Here is a 26,968-nt window from a genome sequence, read left to right on the forward strand (position 1 = left end):
CGAACGGAAAGTGGGCTATATAAGTGTACATTTGACCTGGGACTCATGCCCTTTCTGCGGAACTGAACTCACCTACGTATGGTCACGTGGTAGTCTACAGCACTGTGCGTGACTCACCTGCAGTTTCAACGCCACGCCCATACCTGCAAAAACCAGGAAACGCAAAGCATTGCCGCACAACGAACTGCTTTTTTCTTACCTCAAAACACACCTTCTGCTGGTAAACTATCATTTTCAGATTTTAATTGTGGTTTTCCATCGCAAACTACCAAATATCCAGAATTTTCATTAGGTAAGTCAAACTTCGAAATTGCCTTTCGTAACGTAGTGTATAATATCTCAGTTTGCTTCTCTTGTCTTATTTGGGTATTGACCATTGTTCACAGTAGCCATAACATGCGCTTTATTTCTAAGGTAAAACATCAAACTTCTTAAAATATAGTACAATTATAACTGATCAGGCTTGGGCGGCCTCAGTGTTTGTCCTTTGTAGCCCATTCATGAGGGTTATTCTGTTACAGAAACGTCACGATTTGGCCTACATTCTGAGGAGGCCTCAACTCAATGTTACTACTGAACCATTTCCATTTGTTCGTGTCTAGTAGTTGACCTATTCAACTTCATCCACTCTTGCTTTTTGGGGTAACCAAAACCTATTTTATACAGATTATAATTTTGTAAATATTAACTGGTGTCTTTGAGTGTGGCTATGGGTGTTTCTAGCCCTTGATCATGACTCAGTGCCGTTATGTTACACACAAGTCTTTGGATGAAAGTTTCCTCTGTATGGGGGAGTTTGCCGATGCACATTAACGCGCATTGCTTGCATTACGTTTTGGAAGCATTAGTATTGAACCAGATAGTACGTTCAACCTTTTGGCAGCTATCTTTAGGATAGTAAGAAAAGCCATGCATGAATCGTCAATGTGAAATTGAATCGGTGAACATACAAACACCATGTTACGATTACGGACTTACATTTTAGTCTTGAACAAATCTTGCTTTGCAATTCTGTCGTACAATAATACCTTTCAGAGCTTTGGCAGTTTCATCTCCCCAACAAAACATGTACACCAAACGGCCTGTGAGGACTACTACGCGAACAAGTAGAAAACAGTATTTACAAAATAAAAAATAAATGGGCAGGAAAGTTTCAAAGTTAAGTCTCTATTACCCCTCAGTTGAGTTTACTTCACATTTAGGTTGCTAATGTAATGGATTTGTTGGCCAAGTCTAGATAGCACTAGCTGTATTATGCCTACAACAGTGACTTTTCAATCCGCTAGGTGTATCTCTACAGACGTGGACATCCCCATGCATGCATATGACTAATCAAAATATGACTAATTCAATATGGCACCATCCCACTCTCTGGGCTCTGTCTGTAATCATAACCAGCAGTATATACCAGGAATAACGAAACAGAATATAATAGATATTTGGTGAATATATAAATGATGTATGACCACTGGAGTCTTTGCCAGTCAAAATAAAAAATATTTCATCACTAAATCTTGCCAAAGCATATTCTGTAGGAGGGGTTTATATGAATTTAAAATCATTTTACATGATTTGTATGAATCGGGCCATGAACATATGGCCTTTGAAATGACCTAGGGAGAGGTTAAACAGATGTCTGGCATAAACTTATTCCCCACTTTACAATAACTCTGTTGCAGTGGTCTTAGGTAGTTCCGTATAGGCTATTCCCTCCATCGCGACACTGCTGCCCAGTTGAAGAGCTTGTTATCTGCTTGCAGCAGCGCCTTTGGAAAAGCACCCCTCAGCCTCAGAATATGCCCTTCTAGAGGCATGCAGTCATAGTCATTATACCCTAATGTAGACCTACTAGCCAGGAAAAAGTGCAGAGCATGCATAATGCTGCATCTCATATTCCAACATTTTAACATTTAGTTCATCCTCCAGTATTCAGTATGTCATTAATTCTGTCATTTGCCTGAGTTGCAATATGAACTAAATCAAAGAGAATAGAACAGTCTTATCCATTTGTTTATTGAAATCCATGTGTGTATTCTAAATTCCTCAAAGGTCTTTAGCCTATCATTTTAACAATTTGATGTTTCATTTTGGCATATCCAAATAAAATAGGACTTCAACTTGTAGGCATTGCAATTTAGGCTATAGTTTTGGGTACTGGTGTCTTGCAGAGTAATTTGAACTATTTGTGTTTTATAACTGCTTTTATTGGCCTCCCCTTAAAAAGAGGCCCTAGCTCACAGGCCTCTAAATATAGCCTCTAAATAAATAGCTTTATGAGTAGTGGGTATTTCTCCATTCTGATTGTTTTATACTGTTCAATTCAACTTCAACCAAAAATCATTTTTCATCAATTTCCTGCACTCATATGAGATCATTTCCACACTGCCACGTAAGGGCTGCATGAAAAAGGGCTGCAAAAAAATCTAGGCCTTATTTTTTAACACATAGGTGAACTGTTGGGATCATGAAACTAGAATGATTTTTTAGTTACGATATAATCTTGGGCACTTTGCATAGTGTTTGACATGACAATGATTGAAAATGCAAGGGAGGAGTTATTGTGATAGGGTAGGAAACAGTGTTGATTGGTTCCCCTAGGAAACTCTTATCATCTTTGGCCACATTGAATGATTTCACTTAGCTACATGAAGTAGCTAACATTCTTTCTTTGCGTATTTGGCTTTGATTTAGAAGATATTGTTGCACAAACAACACGCTGATTTAGGTCTACACCATTACTGGTATTATCAGGCTGTATAGCTAATTACGCTTGCTCTGACTCAGTACATTTAATAGCTAGCTGTCGATTAGCATTAGCGGCTAACACGATTGAGGCCCAACTTGCTAAGAAAATACAAACAATAGCTGTTTGCAGATGTAAGAAACACAAATTAATAGTGTCATTTATAGAACACTGGTGGATTAATATTAAGAAGCAAAGTGAAAACTGCATCATTGTCATCAACATTGTTGCATGTGCTAGACTGAACACAAGTGTCTCAGTCGTGGAACAACAAATGCTCTCCTTGAGTGCTGGGGCGGGACTAGGTCTGTGTGGAAAAAGCGGCATGGCGAGAGATGACTTAAGTAGCGAAGTAAACTATACAAATGAACGTTACACCTAGTGTATTACATTTTAACAAACCAAACATTAAAATAGTGTTATAGAGGGTAAAGTAAAAACCCAAAACGGTTCCTGCATCAAATCTGGTATATCGTAAAATACGGTATACCGTCCAGCTCTCAGAGTATTTGGCTGTCTTGACTTCCAGAGCCAATTCCCCTTTTTAACAGAACATCCAATCAAACTGTATTCGTCACATGCGCCGAATAAAACAAGTGTAGACCTTACCGTTGAACATGTAAGGTCCTTGGACTATAAGGAGTAATGTTAGACTCCTTTTGTCCATTTATTGGGCTATGGGTATGTCTAACCCAAAGCACTGAGACCTTCTTCAGAATAGCAGATCCCAGTTAAAACATCTATTTGAGATAAGGTTCACTACACACCATGTGGAGAAGAGAGATATTGAGATATATCTCCTTTTACTCAATTTCTTTATTTCAGTCAGCATGCCCAGACTATGTTTGTAAGAACTGAATGTATGTTTTTATGTGAGGCCTTCTTTGATCGGAGTCGTGACCAGTTCTGAATGCTGCAGGTTTAGGCATTTGTTTTACAATGAGATTCATCACCATTCATCGTGATAGCTTCAGCTTTATTAACTGCGTGCATTCATTTCCTAAAATCACTGCACGTTTATCTTAGATTAGTTCTCAACTGTGGGATGTTGACTGTCTCAGTGATTACTCAGGGACATCATTACGTAAACTGGTCTCAAAGCATTTTGTATTATTCTGTACGTAAATCTGAGTCACTCCATTTATCCTGAACAAAAATATAAATGCAACAATTTCCGCATTTTTACTGAGTTACAGTTCATGGGGTGGCAGGTAGCCTAGTGGTTAGAGCGTTGGACTAGTAACCGGAAGGTTGCAAGTTCAAATCCCCAAACTGACAAGGTACAAATCTGTCATTCTGCCCCTGAACCCACTATTCCTAGGCCGTCATTGAAAATAAGAATTTGTTCTTAACTGACTTGCCTAGTTAAATTAAGGTAAAATAAAAAGAGCGTTGGACTAATAACCGAAAGGTTGCAAGATCTAATCTCGGGCTGACAAGGTAAAAAATCATTGAAAATAAGAATTTGTTCTTAACTGAACTGCCTTGTTAAATAAAGGTACAGAAATATATAAATAAGGAAATCCATCAATTCTAATACATTCTTTAGGCCCTAATCTATGGATTTCCCATCACTGGGAATACCGATATCCATCTGTTGGTCACAGATATGAAAAAAATAGGGTCTAGGATCAGAACCAATCAGTATCTGGTGTGACCACCATTTGCCTCATGCAACACGACACATCTCCTTCACATAGAGTTGATCAGGCTGTTGATTGTAGCACGTGGAATGTTGTCCCACTCCAATGGCTATGCGAAGTTGCTGGATATTGTTGGGAACTGGAACATGCTGTCAATCCAGAGTATCCCAAATATGCTCAATGGGTGACATGTCTGCTGAGTATTCAGGCCATGGAAGTACTGGGACATTTTCAGCTTCAAGGAATTGTGTACAGATCCTTACGACATGGGGCCGTGCATTATCATTAACCTTTCACCTATCCCTTTTAGCCAACCTTAACCCTTCACCTAACCATTTTAGCTAACCCTAACCATTTAACCTATCTAATGTTAGCCACCTAGCTAGAATTCATAACATATTGTATGTTTTGCAAATTTGTAACATATAATACAAATTGTATTTCGTAACATACCCACAGATTAATACATATCATACTAAATTTAGTCTTGTTTTTACGTACAGAATAATCCAAAATGCTATAAAACCAGCTTGCATTACAGTAGGCAAGAAGTCTCTCTCATTCATTCATTGTGATTGACATGTCTCCCTCTGCCATATACATTCCAAATACAGTGAGCTCCAAAAATATTGGGATAGTGACACATTTTTGTTTTGTCTCTGTACTCCAGCACTTTGAATTTTAAATGATACAATGACTTATGTTAAAGTGCAGACTGTCAGCTTTAATCTGACAGTATTTTCATACATATCGGGTGAACCGTTTAGATATTACAGCACATTTTGTACATAGTCCCCCCATTTATGGGGTCCCAAAGTATTGGGACCAATCATTTTCGTATTTATTTACCCTTTTTAACTTGGCAAGTCAGTTAAGAACACATTCTTATTTACAATGATGGCCTATCAAAAGGCCTCCTGTTTTCCAAAGTTAGTTATCTGGTCCCGTATTCCTAGCACCCAATGCTTGTGACTCTACAACCTTGTTGGATACATTTGCTGTTTGTTTTGGTTGTGTTTCATTTTGGAGTCACGTTTTTTGTAAATAAGAATATGTTTCTGAACACTTCTACTCTAATGTGGATGCTACAATTATTGTGGATAGTCCTGAATGAATCGTGAGTAATGATGAGTGAGAGTTACTCGCAAATATCCTACCCCCAAGACATGCTAACCGTTCACCATTACGTGTGGGGGGGGGGTTTATGCCTCTGTAACTTTCTGATTCATTCAGGATTATCCGTAATCATGGTAGAATCTACATTAATGTAGAAGTGTTTAAAAACGTTTTTCTTTACAAAATAAGTGACTCTAATATGACTCAATACGTTATATACCATCCATTTCCATTGGGCACCAAATAATCTGAAACACAACCAAAACAAACAGCACATGCATTCAATCCAACAAATTTGTGGAGTCACAAGCTTGATGTAGTCATTGCGTGCTAGGTAAATGGGACCAAATACTTTTATTTATTTTATTTTACCTTTATTTAACTAGGCAAGTCAGTTAAGAACAAATTCTTATTTTCAATGGCGGCCTAGGAACAGTGGGTTAACTACCTTGTTCAGGGGCAGAACGACAGATTTGTACCTTGTCAGCTCGGGGATTTGAACTTGCAACCTTCCGGTTACTCTCTAACCACTCGGCTACCCTGCCGCCCCTTAACTTCACATTTTAAGTGAATTTGTCCCAATACTTTAGTCCCCCCCCCCCACCCCCATTTAAGGGGTCCATCTCCAAAAAGTGCTGTTATTTCTAAACGATTCACCCGATATGGATGAAAATACCCTCTAATGCTGACAGTTTGTACTTGAACCTCATAGTCATTTTATCATTTAAAATCCAATGTGCTGGAGTACACACCCAAAACAAACAAGATGTCACTGTCCCAATACTTTTGGAGCTCACTGTACATATGGACATTGTGAAAGCAGATCAAGCAAAATACTACAGTAATACTGCACGTGGTGAGGGCAGGGTCACAGTGAAACCGACTGGGATAAAACAACTCGCAAGTAGACATTCAATGGCTACCTATTTAGAAATCACTAAGTACAGCAGAATTAACTCAGTTAAAGGGATACTTTGGGATTTTGGCAATGAGGCCCTTTATCTACTTGCCCAGAGTCAGAGGAACTTGTGGATACAATTTGTATGTCTCTGTGTTATGTCAGTTTATAGACCCGATGCCAAGGTATTGGGACATCAAAAAACTGTCCCTAATTGATTTAAATTTTATACGGTATTGCTGTCAAACGTTTTGACTTGAAGTGAAACTTTTTTTAAATTTATTTATACTAAACATTTTAAGCCATTTATGATATTTATTTTTAGGCAGACAGACTAATTGTCTCTTCCAATTTTGTGGCAGAATAGCGACGAGTTGGTTACAATTTTGTATTGAGCACTGTCTTTACACTTGTGCACATGCCACTGACTACATGAATTCATATTAGGAATATATTTCATGAGATTACTATAAAGAACTTGATTCTATGTATTAAGCTGTTTTGGAAAAAGTAAAGGTTTTAGATTAGAATTCTAGTCATCAGTCAGCACAGTGGTAGCATCATTCATGCTCTTTATCCCTTAGACTGTGCCTGCTGTCTGGATGATGCACAATGCAAAGCAATTTAAAAGTGCTTAATTCTATGTGTTTGTTACCTAACTGGGTATAAAAGAGACTGTTATTTATAGCCTTGCTGCTTGTTTGGGGCCCATGGAGTGCTCAGGGATTTCTATGCCCTGCTCACTGGCAGTGAAATCTTCTGCTGTCATTTACCAACCATACAGAGAGCGGTAATCCAGACATGCAAACTGCTGGAATATCATTCCTGCCCGGAGGTTTGCATTGGCTGGCGGCTCACTGAATACATTTATTTATTTATTTCTGTACTGTCAGCGGGTGACAGGGCATACATGCATGTGAATGAAATAGTGAAGACACTTGCCAGTTTGTCAGCACAAACATGTTTCAAGCAGGCCACCATAGTCCCTGTGTCCAAGAACACTAAGGTAGCCTGCCTAAATGACTACCGACCCGTAGCACTCACGTCAGTAGCCATGAAGTGCTTTGAAAGGCTGGTCATGGCTCACATCAACACCATTATCCCAGAAACCCTAGACCCAATCCAATTTGCATACCGCACCAACAGATCCACAGATGATGCAATCTCTATTGCACTCCACACCGCCCTTTCCCGCCTGGACAAACGGAACACATGTGAGAATGCTATTCATTAACTACAGCTCAGCGTTCAACACCATAGTGCCCTCAAAGCTCATCACTAAACTAAAGGACCCTGGAACTAAACTCCTCCCTCTGCAACTGGATCCTGGACTTCCTGATAAGCCGCCCCCAGGTGGTGAGGGTAGGTAATAACACATCCTCCACGCTGATCCTCAACACGGGGGCCCCTCGGGTGCGTGCTCAGTCCCCTCTTGTACTCCCTGTTCACTCATGACTGCACGGCCAGGCACGACTCCAACACATCATTACATTTACCTCACCAAGCAAAGTGAGATCACAAAGTCTATCACAGTCTGCCGATATGGACAGCCACATCAAGAGGATCCTCTACACTGCTCAAAAAAATAGAGGGAACACTTAAACAACACAATGTAACTCCAAGTCAATCACACTTCTGTGAAATCAAACTGTCCACTTAGAAAGCAACACTCACTGACAATAAATTTCACATGCTGTTGTGCAAATGGAATAGACAACAGGTGGAAATTATAGGCAATTAGCAAGACACCCCCAATAAAGGAGGGGTTCTGCAGGGGGTGACCACAGACCACTTCTCAGTTCCTATCCTTCCTGGCTGATGTTTTGGTCACTTTTGAATGCTGGCGGTGTTTTCACTCTAGTGGTAGCATGAGACGGAGTCTACAACCCACACAAGTGGCTCAGGTAGTGCAGCTCATCCAGGATGGCACATCAATGTGAGCTGTGGCAAGAAGGTTTGCTGTGTCTGTCAGCGTAGTGTCCAGAGCATGGAGGCGCTACCAGGAGCGTGGAGGAGGCCGTAGGAGGGCAACAACCCAGCAGCAGGACCGCTACCTCCGCCTTTGTGCAAGGAGGAGCAGGAGGAGCACTGCCAGAGCCCTGCAAAATGACCTCCAGCAGGCCACTAATGTGCATGTGTCTGCTCAAACGGTCAGAAACAGACTCCATGAGGGTGGTATGAGGGCCCGACGTCCACAGGTGGGGGTTGTGCTTACAGCCCAACACCGTGCAGGAGGTTTGTCATTTGCCAGAGAACACCGAGATTGGCAAATTCGCCACTGGTGCCCTGTGCTCTTCACAGATGAAAGCAGGTTCACACTGAGCACGTGACAGAGTCTGGCGACACCGTAGAGAACGTTCTGCTGCCTGCAACATCCTCCAGCATGACCGGTTTGGCGGTGGGTCAGACATGGTGTGGGGTGGCATTTATTTGGGGGGCCGCACAGCCCTCCATGTGCTCGCCAGAGGTAGCCTGACTGCCATTAGGTACCGAGATGAGATCCTCAGACCCCTTGAGACTGAATCTAATTGAGCACATCTGGGACATCATGTCTCGCTCCATCCACCAACGCCACATTGCACCACAGACTGTCCAGGAGTTGGCGGATGCTTTAGTCCAGGTCTGGGAGGTCAGGAGACCATCCGCCACCTCATCAGGAGCATGCCCAGGTGTTGTAGGGAGGTCATACAGGCACGTGGAGACCACACACACTACTGAGCCTCATTTTGACTATTTTTAAGGACATTACATCAAAGTTGGATCAGCCTGTAGTGTGGTTTTCCACTTTAATTTTGAGTGTGACTCCAAATCCAGACCTCCATGGGTTGATACATTTGATTTCCATTAATAATTTGTGTGATTTTGTTGTCAGCACATTCAACTATGTAAAGAAAAAAGTATTTAATAAAAATATTTCATTCATTCAGATCTAGGATGTGTTATTTTAGTGTTCCCTTTATTTTTTGGAGCAGTGTATTTTGAGAGAGCGTGGTAAGCAGCCTGAAACTCCTGGAACCTATAGCAGTAGCCATTGCTTGGATTGAGGTGGACAATGCCATCCTGTCTGATGTTCAGACTCGGTTTGCAGATGTAAGAGAAGAAATCTGTACTGCCCTGCCCACAACACTGTTGCTCCTGCCCACTTCACTAGTGCTGAAATACATCAAAAAGCGTGAAGATTTCTGCCTGAAGCCCATACACGCCGCAGCGTACGTGTTGGATGCCAAGTATGCTGGCTAGAGCATCCTGTCTGGTGCAGAGATCAACAAGGCCTATGGTGTCATCACTACTGTGTCTCGCCACCTTGGCCTGGATGAGGGCAAGGTTCTTGGCAGTCTGGCGAAGTACACTTCCAAGCAAGGGCTTTGGGATGGAGATGCAATATGGCAGTCGTGCCAACATATCTCATCAGCCACCTGGTGGAAGGGACTTTGTGGATCTGAGCCTCTTTCCCCTGTTGCCTCCATCATCCTCCAAATCCCACCAACATCAGCTGCTTCCGAGCACAACAGCTCCTTGTTTTTGAACACACAAGAAACAAGCCATCCTCAAACATGGAACATGCCATCCTCAACAAGGTTGGTAAGTGACAGTGAAGATGAGGCCTCGGAGTCTGATGTTCAAGAGGTGGACATTGAGGAGGTCCAGGGAGAAGACATGGAACCCTGAGAGGAAGACAACCATAGCTTTAGTTTCCAGACTATCATTTTACAGATGTATGTTAAAAACATTTTTGGGAGATGTGATGGATCATTCAATATTATCTTTTGTTGTTCAGTGAAATCATCCCATGTGAAGAGTCAACTCATTTAAAGTTCAATTTGTAAAATATTATTATTTAAAAAAAACAATTCTATTGGAAGGATTTAATCATTTGCAATTATGTCTACTGATAAGGTAAAAGGTTTCTGTCTCCATGTGATATGGTAAATATATCCAATGCAAAAAACATCTACTTTTGAATGGTATTAATATTAATTTGCATATATTCCCGTTAATTCCCACAAAGTTTCCTCCTCTGAATATTCCCCAAAATGTGCAACCCTTGTCCAAACACACCAAGACAGCCGTGAAGAGGGCACGACAAAACGTATTCCCTCTCAGGAGACTGAAAAGATTTGGCATGGGTCCTCAGATCCTCAAAAGGTTCTACAGCTGCACCATCGAAAGCGTCCTGAAGGGTTGCATCACTGCCTGGTATGGCAACTGCTCGGGCTCTGACCGCAAGGCACTACAGAGGTAATGTGTACGGCCCAGTACATCACCAGGGCCAAGCTTCCTGACATCCACGACCTCTATACCAGGCGGTGTCAGAAAGGCCCTAATAATTGTAAAAGATTCCAGCCACCCTAGTCATAGACTGTTCTCTCTGCTACCGCACGGCAAGCAGTACCGGAGAAGCAAGTCTCTAGGTCCAAGAAGCTTCTAAACAGCTTCTATCCCAAGCCATAAGACTCCTGAACAGCTAATCAAATGCCTACCCAGACTATTTTCATCCCCCCACCTCGCTTCTATGCTGCTGCTACTCTCTGGTATTATCTATGCATAGTCACTTTAATAACTACTTACATGTACATATTACCTTGACACCGGTGCCCCCGCACATTGACTCTGTACCGGTACCCCCCTTGTATATAATCTCGCTATTGTTATTTCGCTGCTGCTCTTTAATTATTCGTTTTTCTTATCTCTTTTTAAAAAAAATATTTTCTTAACTGCATTGTTGGTTAAGGGCTTGTAAGTAAGCATTTCACTGTAAGGTCTACTACACCTGTTGTGTTTGTCACATGCTAGATGAATGATCTGTTGGGGGATGGAGAGGGTATGGTGTGAGGATGGAAGTGTGTGTGAGGATGGTAATGATAGGGGGCTCTGGGTGTTAATGGCCAGAGGACTAATTCTCTGTGGGGATTATGAGGAAATGGGGCGGGGTGTATACATGATCTATCAGGGCTTAGTACCGGAATTATCCTGGCAGCAGCGTTTTCATTAGTGCAATGTTTAGAGATCTCCAGAATTGTATAAGAGTGACTTGCTGTCATCCCCTCTGGGCCTGCCCACCGCCTGTAATGTGGCTGTAATTGTCCATTTTCTTTCTCTGGGGGGGAAAATACATCTGTCGGAGCTGATGGTAGGGGACACGGGGCTCATTATCGCAAATGTAGTAGCTAGTGGGCAGGGTTCAGTGTATGTGTGACGGCAGTGAGCACAGTGGTGGGAGAGAGGGATGGTAGTCAGGGGTTTAGAGTATTGCGGAGGGAAGTGAGGTATGTTAGTGGAACCGTTGTGAGTAGCATGGGGTGTAAGTGAAGAAACAGCTGAGGGCTCAAAGATGAAGTTTAAGAAGTTCATTACCATCATGCAGGCGGCCATGGGGATCGTCCCCCTCAACAAAAGAGAGCTCCTAGCACCTGGGAGGAAGCGATGGAAACCCCCAGGGTGAGTGAAGCTGAGGTGTGGTGGATGAGCGTGTTGGTGTGAAATTAATGTGGGTCTAGTGTCGGTAGCATGTAGCTTAACTCTGGTGGATTCAAGTACACGCATTTACTGCACCTCTAACGTAGTTGAATCATTTGCACTACAAATAATCAATTGTGTGTGTGTGTGCCAGAATGTATAGATGTTTCAGACAGATGGTTCTAGCCTACATGCTACAGCATGAGCATGTGTGTTGTCATTAGTTCCCGCTCAGGTCATAGAGCTTTGAGTGTGACTATAGATGCACAGCAGATGAATGTAGCAGAGATCCTGTGAGTCGCATGGCTCTCCTGAGCTGACCCAGTCCAGTCACTCACTGGATCCATTATGGAACCTTTCTTTAGTTTGTGTGTGTTTTGATTTATTTATCAATCAATCAAATGTATTTATAAAGCCCTTTTTACATCAGCATGTCACAAAGTGCTATATGACCCCTCACCCACTGAGGTTTTGTGTGTGTGATCCCTCGACCACTTTTGAGGACATTGTAGATCAGTAATTCACTATACACAACATTGGTCTTAATCATTCTCCTAAGATACATAGATTGCAGTATTCTTAGTTTGGAGATTTCCTAATTATGTAGTCTCATTCCAGGCTGTACCACAACCGGCCGTGATTGGGAGTCACATAGGGCGGCGCACATTTGGCACAGCATCGTTAGGGTTTGGCCAGGGTAGGTCGTTATTGTAAATACAAATGTTCTTAACGGACTTGCCTAGTCAAATAAAATTGAAATAAAAATAAATATATGCTGATAGAAGCTTGCCTGTAGTTTCCCTGCACATCTTAACACTGCTAGGGTCAGGGTTTTGGGGAGACAGTTGAAAAGGCAAACAACACGAGCTGAGCATTTAGTCAAAACAAAAATATGAACGCAACAATTTCAAAGATTTTACTAAGTTACAGTTAATATCAGTAAATTGTAATACATTTATTAGGCCCTAATCTAAGTATTTCACATGACTGGAAATACAGATGTGCATCTGTTGGTCACAGATGCCTTTTTTTGAAAGGTAGGGGCATGGATCAGAACCCCAGTCAGTATCTGGTGTGACCACCATTTGCCTCATGCAGTGTGACACATTTCCTTTGCATAGAGTTGATCAGGCTGTTGATTGTGGAATGTTGTCCACTCTTCAATGGCTGTGTGAAGTTACCGGATATTGTTGGGAACTGAAACACACTGTCGTATACGTCAATCCAGAGCATCCCAAACTTGCTCAATGAGTGACAGGTCTGGTTAGTATGCAGGCCATGGAAGAACTTGAACATTTTCAGCTTTCAGGAATTGTGTGCAGATCCTTGCGACATGGGGCAATGCATTATCATGCAATTGTGTTCACATAACAGCACCGCCTCTCTATTTACAACGTTGACATCAGCAAACCACTCACCAACACTATGCCATACACGCTTTCGGCCATCTGCCGGGTACTGTTGAAACCGGGATTAATCCTTGAAGAGCACACTTCTCCAGCATGCCAGTGCCCATCGAAGGTGAGCATTTTCCCACTCAAGCTGGTTACAACGTTGAACTGCAGTCAGTCAGTCAAGACCCTGGTGAGGAAGACAAGCATGCAGATGAGCTTCCCTGAGACGGTTTCTGACAGTTTGTGCAGAAAATCTTGTTTTTGTGCATTTGGGTTTTGTGTGATTTTTTTTATTCAGCTCATGAAACATGGGACCTACACCTTACATGTTGTGTTTTTATATTTTTGTATGGTGTATTTATTCCTCTTCTGACACAAGGCCAAATAGCAGAGCATATGTTTGGCTCAAATGCAAACAGATTACAGCTACACTGGCTCTCCTTGTTGTCCCCTCCCCCCTCCACTGCCCTCTTACAAATGCAATCAATTTTTATTTATTTTTTTGTGTATTTTTAATGATTTTTGTATTCGACGGGCAGAATAAATAGCATTAGACAAATGATTTATCGCTGCATGTCCATATCACATGACATTCAATAATAATGTATAAGGTATTTATAGTATATGTGTAACTGGTGTGAAATGGCTAGCTAGTTAGCATTGCTCGCTAGTAGCGTGCTAGTAGCATCACACATGCTCTGAGACTTGCTCTGCAAGGGCCACGGCTTTTTTGCAGAAATCGGTACTGATGCTTCGTGGGAGGCAGTTGTTTTCAGAGGGTCCCTGGGTCGAGCCCAGGTTGGGGCAAGGAGAGGGATGGAAGCAACTCTTACACATGCACAGACATACCAATTAACAGTACATGGTATGCTAATTGATTCCACCATTACAAGATCAAATATTTGTCTTAATTAGTTTCTACTTTTTTCTTCCGAGCTACATTTTACATAGGTTGACAATTTAAAACTCCTTATACAAAGTTGAACTCTGATCTTAATGTTGAGTAATGGTTATCGAAAGCCCTTTTGTCTCTCCCCACAGGGACACATCCAGTACTGACCAGTCCAACACTGACCTGTACCGATCTAGCTGCTCCTGGGATAGGTTCTACTGGACCAAAGAAGCCCAGTACCTGTGTCTCCGTCGACTCTCTTCACCCAGCTACTCTGCTATTCTGAAGGTACGTCATCATTTCTGCAAACTTTGTATGTGTATTCTTTGCCCATCCTAATCTGCCCTAAGACCGTGAGTGTGTGTGGTTGGACAAAGGATTTATATATTGCCATTTTGTGATCTACTCTGTAAACAGGAAATCAAGAGTGGTTTTGGCAGTAGGATATGGTTTAAAAGTCTGTTTGAAAATCTCTGCTGGATATCTATTACCTTGGATCATCCTTCGGTTATTCATGTTCCTCATTCACAATGTTTCCAAGGCCTATGTCCCTTAGCACTATTTGGAAGTTGCTGGCCCACGCACCTCACCCAATGCATATTTAACCAGGAGTCTTCCGTAGAAGCAGTTGAAAGAGAACTCAGCGGAAAAGATTCAGGCCACCCATCACAGCAGATTATTGCGCTAAATGCATGTGCAACCGGAAATGCTGTTTGATCTTGAGGCTACTAGTAGCACTGTTATCTACTCTACTTTGATGCAATGAAATGGAGCTACGCTTGAAGGCTACATAACTTGACAGCTCTGAATCTGATATTGGAACGACACACCAGCATATTAATATTTTTATTCAGCTTGCATTGTTAGATTGAAAAACCTGTCCTTTTTACAACACTGAAACTCTACAACTAACAATCATTCTGTCCATTTTGGAACTGACTGACTTGCCTCTGTTAGTCTTGGGACACCCAGGGGTGAAAAATCTATTAAAGTTATCTGGAAGGATCCATTTTGTCAAAATAAAATTGACAGAATTCCAAACGATAATGAATGCGTGTTGTATTTTATTGGTTTGAACATTAGTTGGGTGTTTTTATATACATTATTTGGTTGTGGTAATGGACTGCGTTTTATAGGTCTACATATTTGTTGAGATAAAATATCGAGACACTTACCTCCATCTTGAATTGGTACATCCTAATACTGTCGTCTCTTTCGGCACTCGGACTCACTCAACATACTGAGTTGTTTTACAGAGTTTTTTTAAAAACGTTTTTAACTCGGACCCATCTTCCAGCATTGGGTAACAACATCCCCCACGTCTATTTCTATGGGCACAAGCACTGTTCATGACACAAACTGTTCACCCCCCTCGTTGGCAGCTAGAACATTTGCAATTCTACACATTTTGCCATGTGTTTTTGTGATATTTGGGTGAGTCAAACATTACAAAAAAATGTTAGCTGACATGGGTTGGTTGATCTGGACATTTCTGACAGGTTTGAAATCACTCTAAAGTCCGAGCCTACTAGTGGTTTTAACCCAGTAGTGTAGGTAAATGTTATCCCTTGAAATCTGTTAGTGTCTTTGATAGTGCATTTGGGCACCCCGTGTAGTGTAGCTAGCTGTTCTGCAAGTAGAGGGCGTGCTGCTACTAGAAGACATTCTAGAGTGGACTAGTCTGATGGCTGCCCTGTAGATAAAAACACACCATAATGAGAACTGTTTAGAATTGCAGTGCTGGAGTTATAGGCATACCTGGCATGTGTTTTGTGTAAGGCTTTGTAGTGGATTTGTATGCTTGTTTGTGTTGTCTTATTATATTGTGTGTGTGTGTGTGTGCATATTGGGTAAAATCCATTTAAATGATTACAAACAATTGTTGTCAAACAATTTGTATTGTTTTGTTGTACAAAACAATCCTTTTCATAATGTCAATTTATCTAAATGTAGAAACTCATATATTTTTTCATATTCGCATATGTTGTAGCTTAGACCTCATTTCACATCTGAGATTTTTGTGTTGTGCTTGCCATCGGTTGAGACAACATTCTCTTGAATTTCAAACATAAAAATATAATTCATAGATTGGAACTATCCCTTCAAACCACCAAGTTAGCTGGTAGACCATTTGACATTTTAATTTAATACAAATTGTAACTTTTAATTACTACCAAAAAACAAAGATGACTGCTGGTCCACCCACCAAGCGAATGTTAACTTAAAAACATGCTCTGGTACTTTGGTGACTAAGAAAGCATTTTTTTTACTGTACCTCAATTAGCCAAGAAATACCTCATTTGAAAGCAACTGTTCTCTTGAAGCTATGCTGTGCAATTTTCCCCACGTGCTACATCAGATGACCTGGCCTCCACAATCACCCGACCTCATCCCAATTGAGATGGTTTGGGATGAAGGATGAGTGAAGGAAAAGCAGCCAACAAGTGCTCAGCATATGTGGGAACTCCTTCAAGAAGTTTGGAAAAGTATTCCATGTGAAGCTAGTTGAGAGAATGCCAAGAGTGTGCAAAGCTGTCATCAAGGCAAAGGGTTGAAGAATCTAAAAAATGTTTTTACTTTGATTACTACATGATTCTGTATGTGCTATTTCATAGTTTTGATGTCTTCACAATTATTCTACAATGTAGAAAATAGTAAAAAATAAAGAAAAGCCCTTGAATGAGTAGCAAAAGTTGTGTCCAAACTTTTGCCTGGTACTGTATGTGATACAGTACCCAATTTTTGGGGACCACTTTTGGCTGGTGAGTGCTACTTTCAGAGCTACTGACTCTAAAGTATACAAAAGTATCAGAGAATCTTTTTAAATGATAGGTCTTGATGTCTATTCTATTAATTATATTTATATGATTTCAATAGATTTCCTATGGAGGGTTGACAGTATAATTCAAAACAGCAGATATTCCCATTCAAGTCAACATTCTCTGATGTGTGGACATCCAACCATCCTTCTTGGTAACATTTTGAAAGTTTAAATGTAAATTTTATTCCCATAGTAGTGCATTTATCAGCCAAAACATGACACCTACCCTGTATTCAAGAGCACGTTGTGTCTCAACCAATGGCAGGCAGAACACGTTAGCTAATGTAAAATAGGGTCTACGCTACAATGTACGTGACTATGTAAACAATCAGAGTTTGTGTTTTTTAGATACTTGACGTTAAAGGGGAACTAAACCATTATTCATCAACTCCAGCACCACTTCCGCATATTTGAAAATGGCGTGTGTCTATGTTTTGTAGTTAAAAAAAACAACAACTAAAAAACACAAAGATAAGTGCTTCCAGTGAGGGGTGGTGCTTGAGATTATGAATATGAAGTTGAAACATTGTGAAATTACATTTTAATTATTCAGAAATGAATGTTTGTCATATAATTTTGCATACATTATAAAATAGTTTGACAACCCTGTTTGTAAGCTTTTAAATTACATCAATTTCAACCGTTTTAGCTTTTTCAGTGATGAAAACATGGTATGATAGGGTATGCAAAATGGGTCAACTTTGAGCACCTTTTATCTCTTGAACATTTTGGCATTCGGGTCCAAAAAGTCACTTTCTGACCACTTCTACAATGGGAAATTTAGGTTCCGTTTAAATCAAAAGGGATGCTGTCAAAAAGTGATTGAATTCAAATGGATTTACCCTATTTGAGTTAAATGCGTTCACACGTACATCTGCATATACTCATTCGTATATGTCGGTGTGCGATTTATCTCGGTGCGTCTATGCACGTTATTTTGTGTGCATGTGTATTTAATCATCGCCGCGTTTGCAATTGTGTGTTTACACTCTGTGGACGGTGGGATTTGCGCTGAATGTAGGCCAGCAAAATAGAGCTTACGTCAAAGCTAGGCAGGCAGATAAATGCAGGGTGTGGCTGCGCTGTGGGAATGGATGAGGTCGTGGCGTAGCAGCTCAGGCAGCCAGAGCAAATAGTCAGTGGAGGTAGATAGAGCAGAGAAGGAACCATGAAGACTGTCCTACACCTGCACAGGAAGTGGATCCACACCTACAAGGCCATCCGTATCCTCCAGGGGCTTGTGAGTGACTTCAGCTTGGCTCTAGTTAGACAGGTGGTCTCTGGGTGGAAAGGTAGACCGATCAGCAGGTGTTTCATGGTGGGTGTAGCAGTTGGTTAAAATGTGGGTGGGTACTTTGGTCAAGTTCTCTGTTTTCATCTGGTATGTGTACTGTATTGGATGGTTTGTGTAAGGCTGAGGGTGTACGGAAGCAGTAGTCCATGCGTGATTCTGCTGATTATTTGGTGTGTACTGTACCATGTGCTCAGAGGGTATTGGTTGGGAACATGGAATTTGTTTGTGCCGGGTATAGCGGAGGGTTATCTTATGTGAACTTTCTGTTGGGTATGTGAGAGTTTGAGCATGATGTTTGGCATGGTCCCTCATGATTGAGCTAATAGTTTGCACCTCAGTATGTCCTGTTGAACTGAGACACATGGTTATCTCCTGTTCATTGTGGAACGTGTCCTTCTCCCATAGAGCCCAGTCATGGAGGAAACCGTGTGGGAGCAGTACACAGTGACGCTGCAGAGGGTGAGTCCAGCTTTACAACAACACACATACAGCACCACACTGGACTACTACACAATACAACCTGTTTAAGTACTGCAACCATAACACACTATAACACTCTTCACTGCGACTATCACATTTCAATTATAACCAAAACAGAATTGAATTCTAATTGTCATGCGCAACTACAATGCAATACACTGTGGGTCCTTTTTTAAGATGCGTTTCAGAACATCTGACGCACTCTAGTACATGTTCACCCATCTACAGCACACAGACTGGAATAATGCCATGCATGCAATCACATCTGCCCAGGACAGTTAATCGTGTGGCGCTCGTGCTCATTGTCTCCTCCACTCACTCTGCTCTGGCTATAAAGCTGCTTTTTTTAACCACCACATCACTGACCCTTCCACATCCAGCTGTCATACAATCTGCTAGCGAGGATAGAGAGAGAGTGTAACGGGCTGATGTGATGCTCCTTTAGCCGTTACAGGATAGGTACTGTTGGGCATAGCATAGAGAGTTTTCGACCGAACGCTGTCGGCCAAACTCTCGCGGGCGGAGCAGGGAATGTTTTTAGTACAGATGGGAGAGGAGATGGGGGTGTTTAAATCTCTGCTCTAATCTCATCTGGTCAGCACGGGGGCAGGTACATCACACAGACAACAAGGAGAGAGAGAGACACACACACACACACACACACACACTTAAACACTAGGTAGGATGTATGGCTTATCTTACATAAAGACTTCATCACAAACGTAGACAGACAGATACATTTACTCACACACTAACCTGAACAGACGAGGTCACACAGGCACTCACACACCCATACAAACACATCTCTAATACATGTCCTCTTCACTGCAGGACCCCAAGATGGGTTTTGGTATTGCAGTGTCCGGGGGGCGGGACAACCCCAACGAGGAAAGTGGGGAGATGTCCATAGTGGTATCTGACGTACTTCAGGGAGGGCCCGCCGATGGCCTGCTATTGTACGTACCTCTTGTCAATCAGTCATTATGAGAAATCAAGTGTTCTGTCATTTTGAGGAGCTAATGTGTGTACAGTTTGTATATCCTCATATGTTAATTGTGTTTTGTAGTGAGAATGACCGGGTGGTGCAGGTGAACGCCATTCCCATGGACAACGTGCCACACTCCTTCGCTGTACAGACCCTCAGAAAGTGTGGAAAAGTAGCCAAAATTGTGAGTGTTTGACATGCAGTCCTTTCAGAAAGTGTTCAGACCCTTGACTTTTTCCACATTTCGTTACGTTACAGCCTTATTCTAAAATAGATTAAATATTTGTTCCCCCCCGTCAATCTAAACACTACCCCAATAAGGACAAAGCAAAAACAGGTTTTTAGAAATTTCCCATTTTTTAAAACAAATTTAAAAACTTGAATTTTACATTTACATAAGTATTCAGACCCTTTACTCAGTACTTTGTTGAAGCACCGTTGACAGCGATCACAGCCTCGAGTCTTGGGTATGGCACTACAAGCTTGGCACACCTGTATTTGGAGTTTCTTCCATTCTTCTCTGCAGATCCTTTCCAGCTCTGTCAGGTTGAATGGGGAGTGTCGCTGCAGAACTATTTTCAGGTCTCTCCAGAGATTTTCGATCAGGTTCAAGTCCGGGCTCTGGCTGGGCCACTCAAGAACATTCAGAGTCTTGTCTCGAAGCCACTCCTGTGTTGCCTTGTCTGTATGCTTAGGGTTGTTTTCCTGTTGGAAGGTGAACCTTCAACCCAGCCTGAGGTCCTGAGCGCTCTGGAGCAGGTTTTCATCAAAGATCGCTCTGTACTTTGCTCCATTCATCTTTGCTTCGATCCTGACTAGTCTCCCAGTCCCTGCCACTGAAAAAAATCCCCACAGCATGATGCTGCCACCACCATTCTTCACCGTAGCTTTCTTCCAGATGTGACACTTGGTATTCAGGCCTAAGAGTTCAAACTTGGTTTCATCAGAACAGAGAATCTTGTTTCTCATGGTCGGAGAGTCCTTTCGGTGCCTTTTGGCAAACTGCAAGCGGGCTATCAAGTGACTTTTACTGAAGAGTGGCATCTGTCTGGCCACAGATGGTTGTCCTTCTGGAAGTTTCTCCATTCTCCACAGAGGAACTCTGGAGCTCTGTCAGTGACCATTGGGTTCTTGGTCACCTCCCTGACCACGGCCCTTCTCCCCCTATTGCTCAGTTTGGCTGGGCGGCCAGCTCTAGGAAGAGTCTTGGTGGTTCCAAATTTCTTCAATTTAAGAATGATGGAAGCCACTGTGTTCTTGGACCTTCATTTTGGTAACCTTCCCCAGATCTGTGCCTTGACACAGTACTGTCTGTCCTCTACGGACAATTCTGTCGACCTCATGGCTTGGTTTGTCATTATGGGGTATTGTGTGTCGATTTGGTGGAGAGAAAAAACAACATAATTTCATCCATTTCAGAAGAAGGCTGTAAGGTAACAAAATGTGGGAAAAGGAAGGGGTCTGAATACTTTCCAAATGTGCTGTGTATATATATAAAAAAAATGTTTGATTATGGTGGCAAAAGATTCCCAATTAGATCTGTTTGGGATCTGAGGGTAGGCCCGGACAGCACCGTTTCAGCTGCTACACTTGTTTTAGATGTGCTAAATTGCTTAGGTCCTAAAAATCATCATTGTGCTGCCTTCGACACTGTTGGCCGTCACATTCTCATTCAAAGGTTGACTGAAATAGGTCTGGATCAGGCGTCTTGCAAGTGGTTTGAGAATGAACTGTCAGACAGGACACAATGTCTGATTTCTGATGGTGTTAAGTCTCATTTCCTGGATGTTAGAGAAGCTGTAGCGCTGGGGTTTGGTATTGGGAGCATCTACATTTTAAAAAGTCAATAAATCTATTTTAATATACACATACAATACATCCATTATTTATTTAGGGCAGGTCTAAAGAAACATGAATAAAATGTAGTCAACAGAATTTGAGACGGCCATGCCGTAGGCTAGTTCAATTAGCAGACAATATATTCTTATAAGTCCCGTGCCCTTATTTTATAAATCATTTTTATAGTAAAAATAATTTAACTTAGCTGAGTAAAATAGAAAGGGTATTTTCCCATTCCGGCATGAGTGAGAATATGAAGTGGCTATGTTGAGCATAAAAGTGATCATTTGAAACAGGTCCTATAAGCTAGATTTAGTTATTTGGTACCTTATAGTTAAGAATGATACAAACCTCTTAAATCAAAACGTATATGGGCTGCATGTTGTTTATGAATCATGTTGAATTTGTTGTCCTCAGGGCACCAATGAAAATGAGATCCTGGTCTCAATGGATTCCCCTGATTTTTTTAATTAAAAAAATAAAATAATGTTTTAATACAAATTGAATAAATAACAGTTGTGAATGATTCCTGATGGGATCTTTGTTTTTGACAGACGGTCAAGAGGCCCAGGAAGGTTCCGGTGAACCTGCTGAAACGCGCCCCTTCCCCCGATGACCGCGTCTTCAGTAACGACTACAACGATGACTATGACTACGACCAGGACCGCCGCAGTGTGTACAGCGGACGCAGCAGTCATCAAGACCGCGACCACAGCCAGGAAAGGGGAGGTTACACAGACGCTGGCTATCAGGGACGGGGCTTTGACCGTGATTACGGTCGAGATGACCGGGGCAGAAGTGTGGAGAGGGACCTCCATCCAGACAGGCAGTACAGACGAGACGGGAGCATGGGTCGCACTCTGGACCGTGAACGTAGCCCTGACCGCCGCTACAAAAGCGACCTCACTCTTGACCGCGACCACAGCCCCGATCGGCGTTACCGCAGCGAACGGGCCCTTGACCGCGACCCCAGCCCCGACAGGCGTTTCCGTAGTGAACGCACTCTGGACCGCGCTAACAGCCCCGAGCGGCGGTACAGGGCCGGTCACAGTCCCGCCCGCAGCCATGGTCGCGACCACAGCTTTGAGCGTAACCGTGAACGTGTTCCCAGTGACCGCGACCACAGGAACGAGCAGATGAAGAGGAGCGGGAGCAGGGAGCGTCTGGACCGCTCACCCTCCCCCACCGCCATGCCAGTCCCCATGGCCCGCCCCCCTCGGGAGCAGGAGCCCCTGGAGAAACCCCTCAACGTGCTGCTGCTGAAGAACAGGCCCAATGAAGGTCTACATACATGCATACATACATACATACATACACACATACATACACACATACATACATACATACATACATTTGACATACACATACTGTACTAACACTCCATATTTACAGTGATATATCTCTACTATGCTCATTCCTCTAAGACAACCTGTGCTAAATGTTTACTATCAGTTAAACCATGTTTTTATGTTTACACCATGTGTTTTGTGTGTGTGTTATAGAGTATGGTCTGCGTCTGGGCAGTCAGCTGTTTATTAAGGAGATGACCAGCACAGGTCTGGCCTGCAGGGATGGCAACCTACAGGAGGGAGACATCATACTGAAGGTAGGAAGGGCCTCACATACAGACCACTGTTTCATCTCTGCCCTGGGGGAAGCGTTGTTTCACTGCTGCCTCGTTAAAAGTTGCATGTTATGTTGGCCTATAATGGGATTTATCCCCCCCCCCTCACACACACACATTACTTAAGAATGATCCGTCTCAGACAGTGGGCTACAGATATTATGTGTGTTTGCTACGATACACTATGAATGTGATTTGACTCTCTCTCTCTCTCTGTGTCAGATCAATGGTACAGTGACCGAGAACCTGTCTCTAAGCGATGCAGGGAAGCTGATCGAGAAGTCTCGAGGAAAGCTGCAGCTGGTGGTGCAGAGAGACAGGAGACAGGTCCTGGTCAGGATTCCTCCCCTGGCAGACAGCGACTCTGAGCTCGATGGTGAGAGACCCTCCACTCTCAGTCTCTGTGGCAGCAGCTCCTTTCCTTTTTAAGGAAAAATACCTTTTTATGTGGACAGATTCAGAACGGTCCCAGTGCTTTGTAGAAGTTATTCATTGAGAGTGTTTTAACCTACTGTATTGTCTACTGATATGAAAATGTATGTTTTCGGTTGTATTGTCCTGTCCATATCTGGTTTTATTGAATTGTCTGTTTTCTTTTTGTTTGATTCTGGCAACAACAAAAAGTTTCCCCTTAGGGATAATAAAGTTTTGTTTCAACTTTACTCACCTTCCACCCGACCTGTCATTGGTATAGAGAGATTATGAAACGGTATACCCATGCATGTCAGCCAAACAGACACCTTGTTGATGACATTTAGTCTATTCCATCAATAACATTTCACATTTCTATAGAAGTAATGTATGAAAAAGAGAACCGTGTTCTCTTCAGTGTCACCTGGCCGTCTCTATGGCTACTGGCTCTATTTCAGTATATTTGTCACGTGATCAAAGTGCAGGTTATGATTGGGTTGTGTAATTAAATGGGAGGGTGGGGTGATGCGCTAACCCAAAGCGTTTGAGGGGGGCGTTGTCACACACCCAGGGACTTCTGACCCACTTTGGTCCATTCAGGGACGTGGTGTGTGAGAGCTTGGCAGGGGAATATAATCCCCCCCCGATAATCCACTTATTGAATATGACAGAATTTCATTATGTTATGGTCTGAAATGTAGCAAATAAATGTGCGATCTAAGATTGGAACTGCAGCTTCTGTATTGAGAACAGGGGTGCTTGTCTGTGTGACGGGTATCTGCAAGAAATGTATCTGTCTGAGGTTTGCTGTGTTTGTCTGTTTCTCTCCACTCCACTAATACCAAATGTAACATTTCTTATGGGGAAAAGTCGACTTGGGTTATCTGTCTTGAAGATGAACTAGATGTTGGTAATATTTTGTGTTCCAGATATCTCTGAGATCGAGTCTTACCGCTCCTACTCGCCACAGGATGACCGACGAGCCCCCCACTCAGACCTGTCTTCCCACTCCTCCAATGAGAGGCTCCGAGACAAACCCAGGTAAACAGTCACCCTCTGCTCCCACCTGCTGTATGGATCACTCTTATATAATATCTTACCATATAATATTGTTGAGATGATATTTACATTGAGTATTTGTACACCATCACTATGGTATTTCTGAGAAGATGAAAGCCTACTGTAGCTGTGCTGTACTGTTTGAGAACCATGGGATTATGTGTGTTTTACGCTCAGGGAGGAACCTCCCAGCAGGCTGGCTAAAATGGGCGCTATGCCGACACCGTTCGCCATGCCGGCGCGAAAAAAGGATAGAGTTGTGGAGGACACGCCCCTTCTGCCAGTAGAGAGGGTGGAGCCCCGCCCGGAAACACCCCCAGGTAAGCACAATGACTTTGAATAACTGAATATGGGAAATGTTTTATTTCCCGTTATTACATTTATCTGTTATATAAGCAGTGCATCAGTTAAATTACCCATCCATCGTAGCAATGCTCACCAATGAGGATTTCCATTTTGTTTTTACAGCACCGGTAGTAACTGTTGCCCCAAAAGTCCACGCTGCCCCAAAGGTACCACTGACACCAAGCATAGAGGATCAGGAGATATACGGGTAAGTGTTGGTTCCACAAACACATCTACAGCGAATGGGTCTAGGGCACAGACTCACTATTAACTCAACAGAGTTGTGTACTCTAATGTAGATTATGAATGAGGAAATGTACAAATGTTATTAACTTGCCTGTTGTCTTAAATGGATTGTGTGTTGCCCAGGCCCAACACTGTGATGGTGCGTTTCCAGAAGGGGGAGAGCGTGGGGCTGAGGCTGGCGGGAGGAAACGATGTGGGAATCTTCATCGCAGGCATTCAGGAGGACAGTCCTGCTGAACAGGAGGGTCTTCACACTGGGGACCAGATCATGAAGGTAGGGAAAGGGTTAACTCTTAGTCTTCTTTGGGATCGGTGTCCCTTCCGTGGGACGATTGAGCTAACGTAGGCTAATGCGATTAGCATGAGGTTGTAAGTAACAAGAACATTTCCCAGGACATAGACATACAGTGGGGCAAAAAAGTATTTAGTCAGCCACCAATTGTGCAAGTTCTCCCACTTAAAAAGATGAGGCCTGTAATTTTCATCATAGGTACACTTCAACTATGACAGACAAAATGAGAAAAAACAATCTAGAAAATCACATTGTTGGATTTTTAATGAATTTATTTTCAAATTATGGTGGAAAATAAGTATTTGGTCACCTACAAACAAGCAAGATTTCTGGCTCTCACAGACCTGTAACTTCTTCTTTAAGAGGCTCCTCTGTCCTCCACTCGTTACCTGTATTAATGGCACCTGTTTGAACTTGTTATCGGTATAAAAGACACCTGTCCACAACCTCAAACAGTCACACTCCAAACTCCACTATGGCCAAGAACAAAGAGCTATCAAAGGACACCAGAAATAAAATTGTAGACCTGCACCAGGCTGGGAAGACTGAATCTGCAATAGGTAAGCAGCTTGGTTTGAAGAAATCAACTGTGGGAGCAATTATTAGGAAATGGAAGACATACAAGACCACTGATAATCTCCCTCGAACTGGGGCTCCACGCAAGATCTCACCCCGTGAGGTCAAAATGATCACAAGAACGGTGAGCAAAAATCCCAGAACCACACGGGGGGACCTAGTGAATGACCTGCAGAGAGCTGGGACCAAAGTAACAAAGCCTACCATCAGTAACACACTACGCCACCAGGTACTCAAATCCTGCAGTGCCAGACGTGTCCCCCGCTTAAGCCAGTACATGTCCAGGCCTGTCTGAAGTTTGCTAGAGAGCATTTGGATGATCCAGAAGAAGATTGGGAGAATGTCATATGGTCAGATGAAACCAAAATATAACTTTTTGGTAAAAACTCAACCCGTCGTGTTTGGAGGACAAAGAATGCTGAGTTGCATCCAAAGAACACCATACCTACTGTGAAGCATGGGGGTGGAAACATTATGCGTTGGGGCTGTTTTTCTGCAAAGGGAACAGGACGACTGATCCATATAAAGGAAAGAATGAATGGGGCCGTGTATCGTGAGACTTTGAGTGGGAAAACCTCCTTCCATCAGCAAGGGCATTGAAGATGAAACGTGGCTGGGTCTTTCAGCATGACAATGATCCCAAACACACCGCCCGGGCAACGGAAGGAGTGGTTTCGTAAGAAGCATTTCAAGGTCCTGGAGTGGCCTAGCCAGTCTCCAGATCTCAACCCCATAGAAAATCTTTGGAGGGAGTTGAAAGTCCTTGTTGCCCAGCAACAGCCCCAAAACATCACTGCACCTAAGGGGGTCTGCATGGAGGAATGGGCCAAAATACCAGCAACAGTGTGTGTGA

The 26,968-nt window shown here is 42.7% G+C and overlaps 1 protein-coding gene across 3 annotated transcripts in view; it reads left to right on the top strand.

Annotated features, from left to right (window-relative positions):
• Window positions 1–26,968, top strand: part of tjp2a (tight junction protein 2a (zona occludens 2)) — a 36,025-nt gene continuing 9,057 nt past the window's right edge. Inside the window, exons 1-13 of one of the 3 annotated variants that reach the window (XM_036967844.1) lie at window positions 6–292; window positions 13,988–14,116; window positions 14,293–14,431; window positions 18,664–18,717; window positions 19,570–19,694; window positions 19,805–19,907; window positions 22,117–22,843; window positions 23,065–23,168; window positions 23,409–23,562; window positions 24,527–24,638; window positions 24,834–24,976; window positions 25,125–25,209; window positions 25,371–25,521. In XM_036967844.1, the coding sequence (XP_036823739.1) occupies window positions 18,673–18,717; window positions 19,570–19,694; window positions 19,805–19,907; window positions 22,117–22,843; window positions 23,065–23,168; window positions 23,409–23,562; window positions 24,527–24,638; window positions 24,834–24,976; window positions 25,125–25,209; window positions 25,371–25,521 (1,749 nt within the window). In that variant the 5' untranslated portion in view covers window positions 6–292; window positions 13,988–14,116; window positions 14,293–14,431; window positions 18,664–18,672. Of the gene's footprint in view, window positions 293–13,987; window positions 14,117–14,292; window positions 14,432–18,663; window positions 18,718–19,569; window positions 19,695–19,804; window positions 19,908–22,116; window positions 22,844–23,064; window positions 23,169–23,408; window positions 23,563–24,526; window positions 24,639–24,833; window positions 24,977–25,124; window positions 25,210–25,370; window positions 25,522–26,968 lie in introns of all 3 variants that reach the window. The other 2 variants (XM_036967845.1, XM_021590854.2) reach the window with 2 other exon arrangements.

Source organism: Oncorhynchus mykiss, chromosome Y (assembly GCF_013265735.2).
Source record: "Oncorhynchus mykiss isolate Arlee chromosome Y, USDA_OmykA_1.1, whole genome shotgun sequence".
NCBI lineage: Eukaryota > Metazoa > Chordata > Actinopteri > Salmoniformes > Salmonidae > Oncorhynchus > Oncorhynchus mykiss.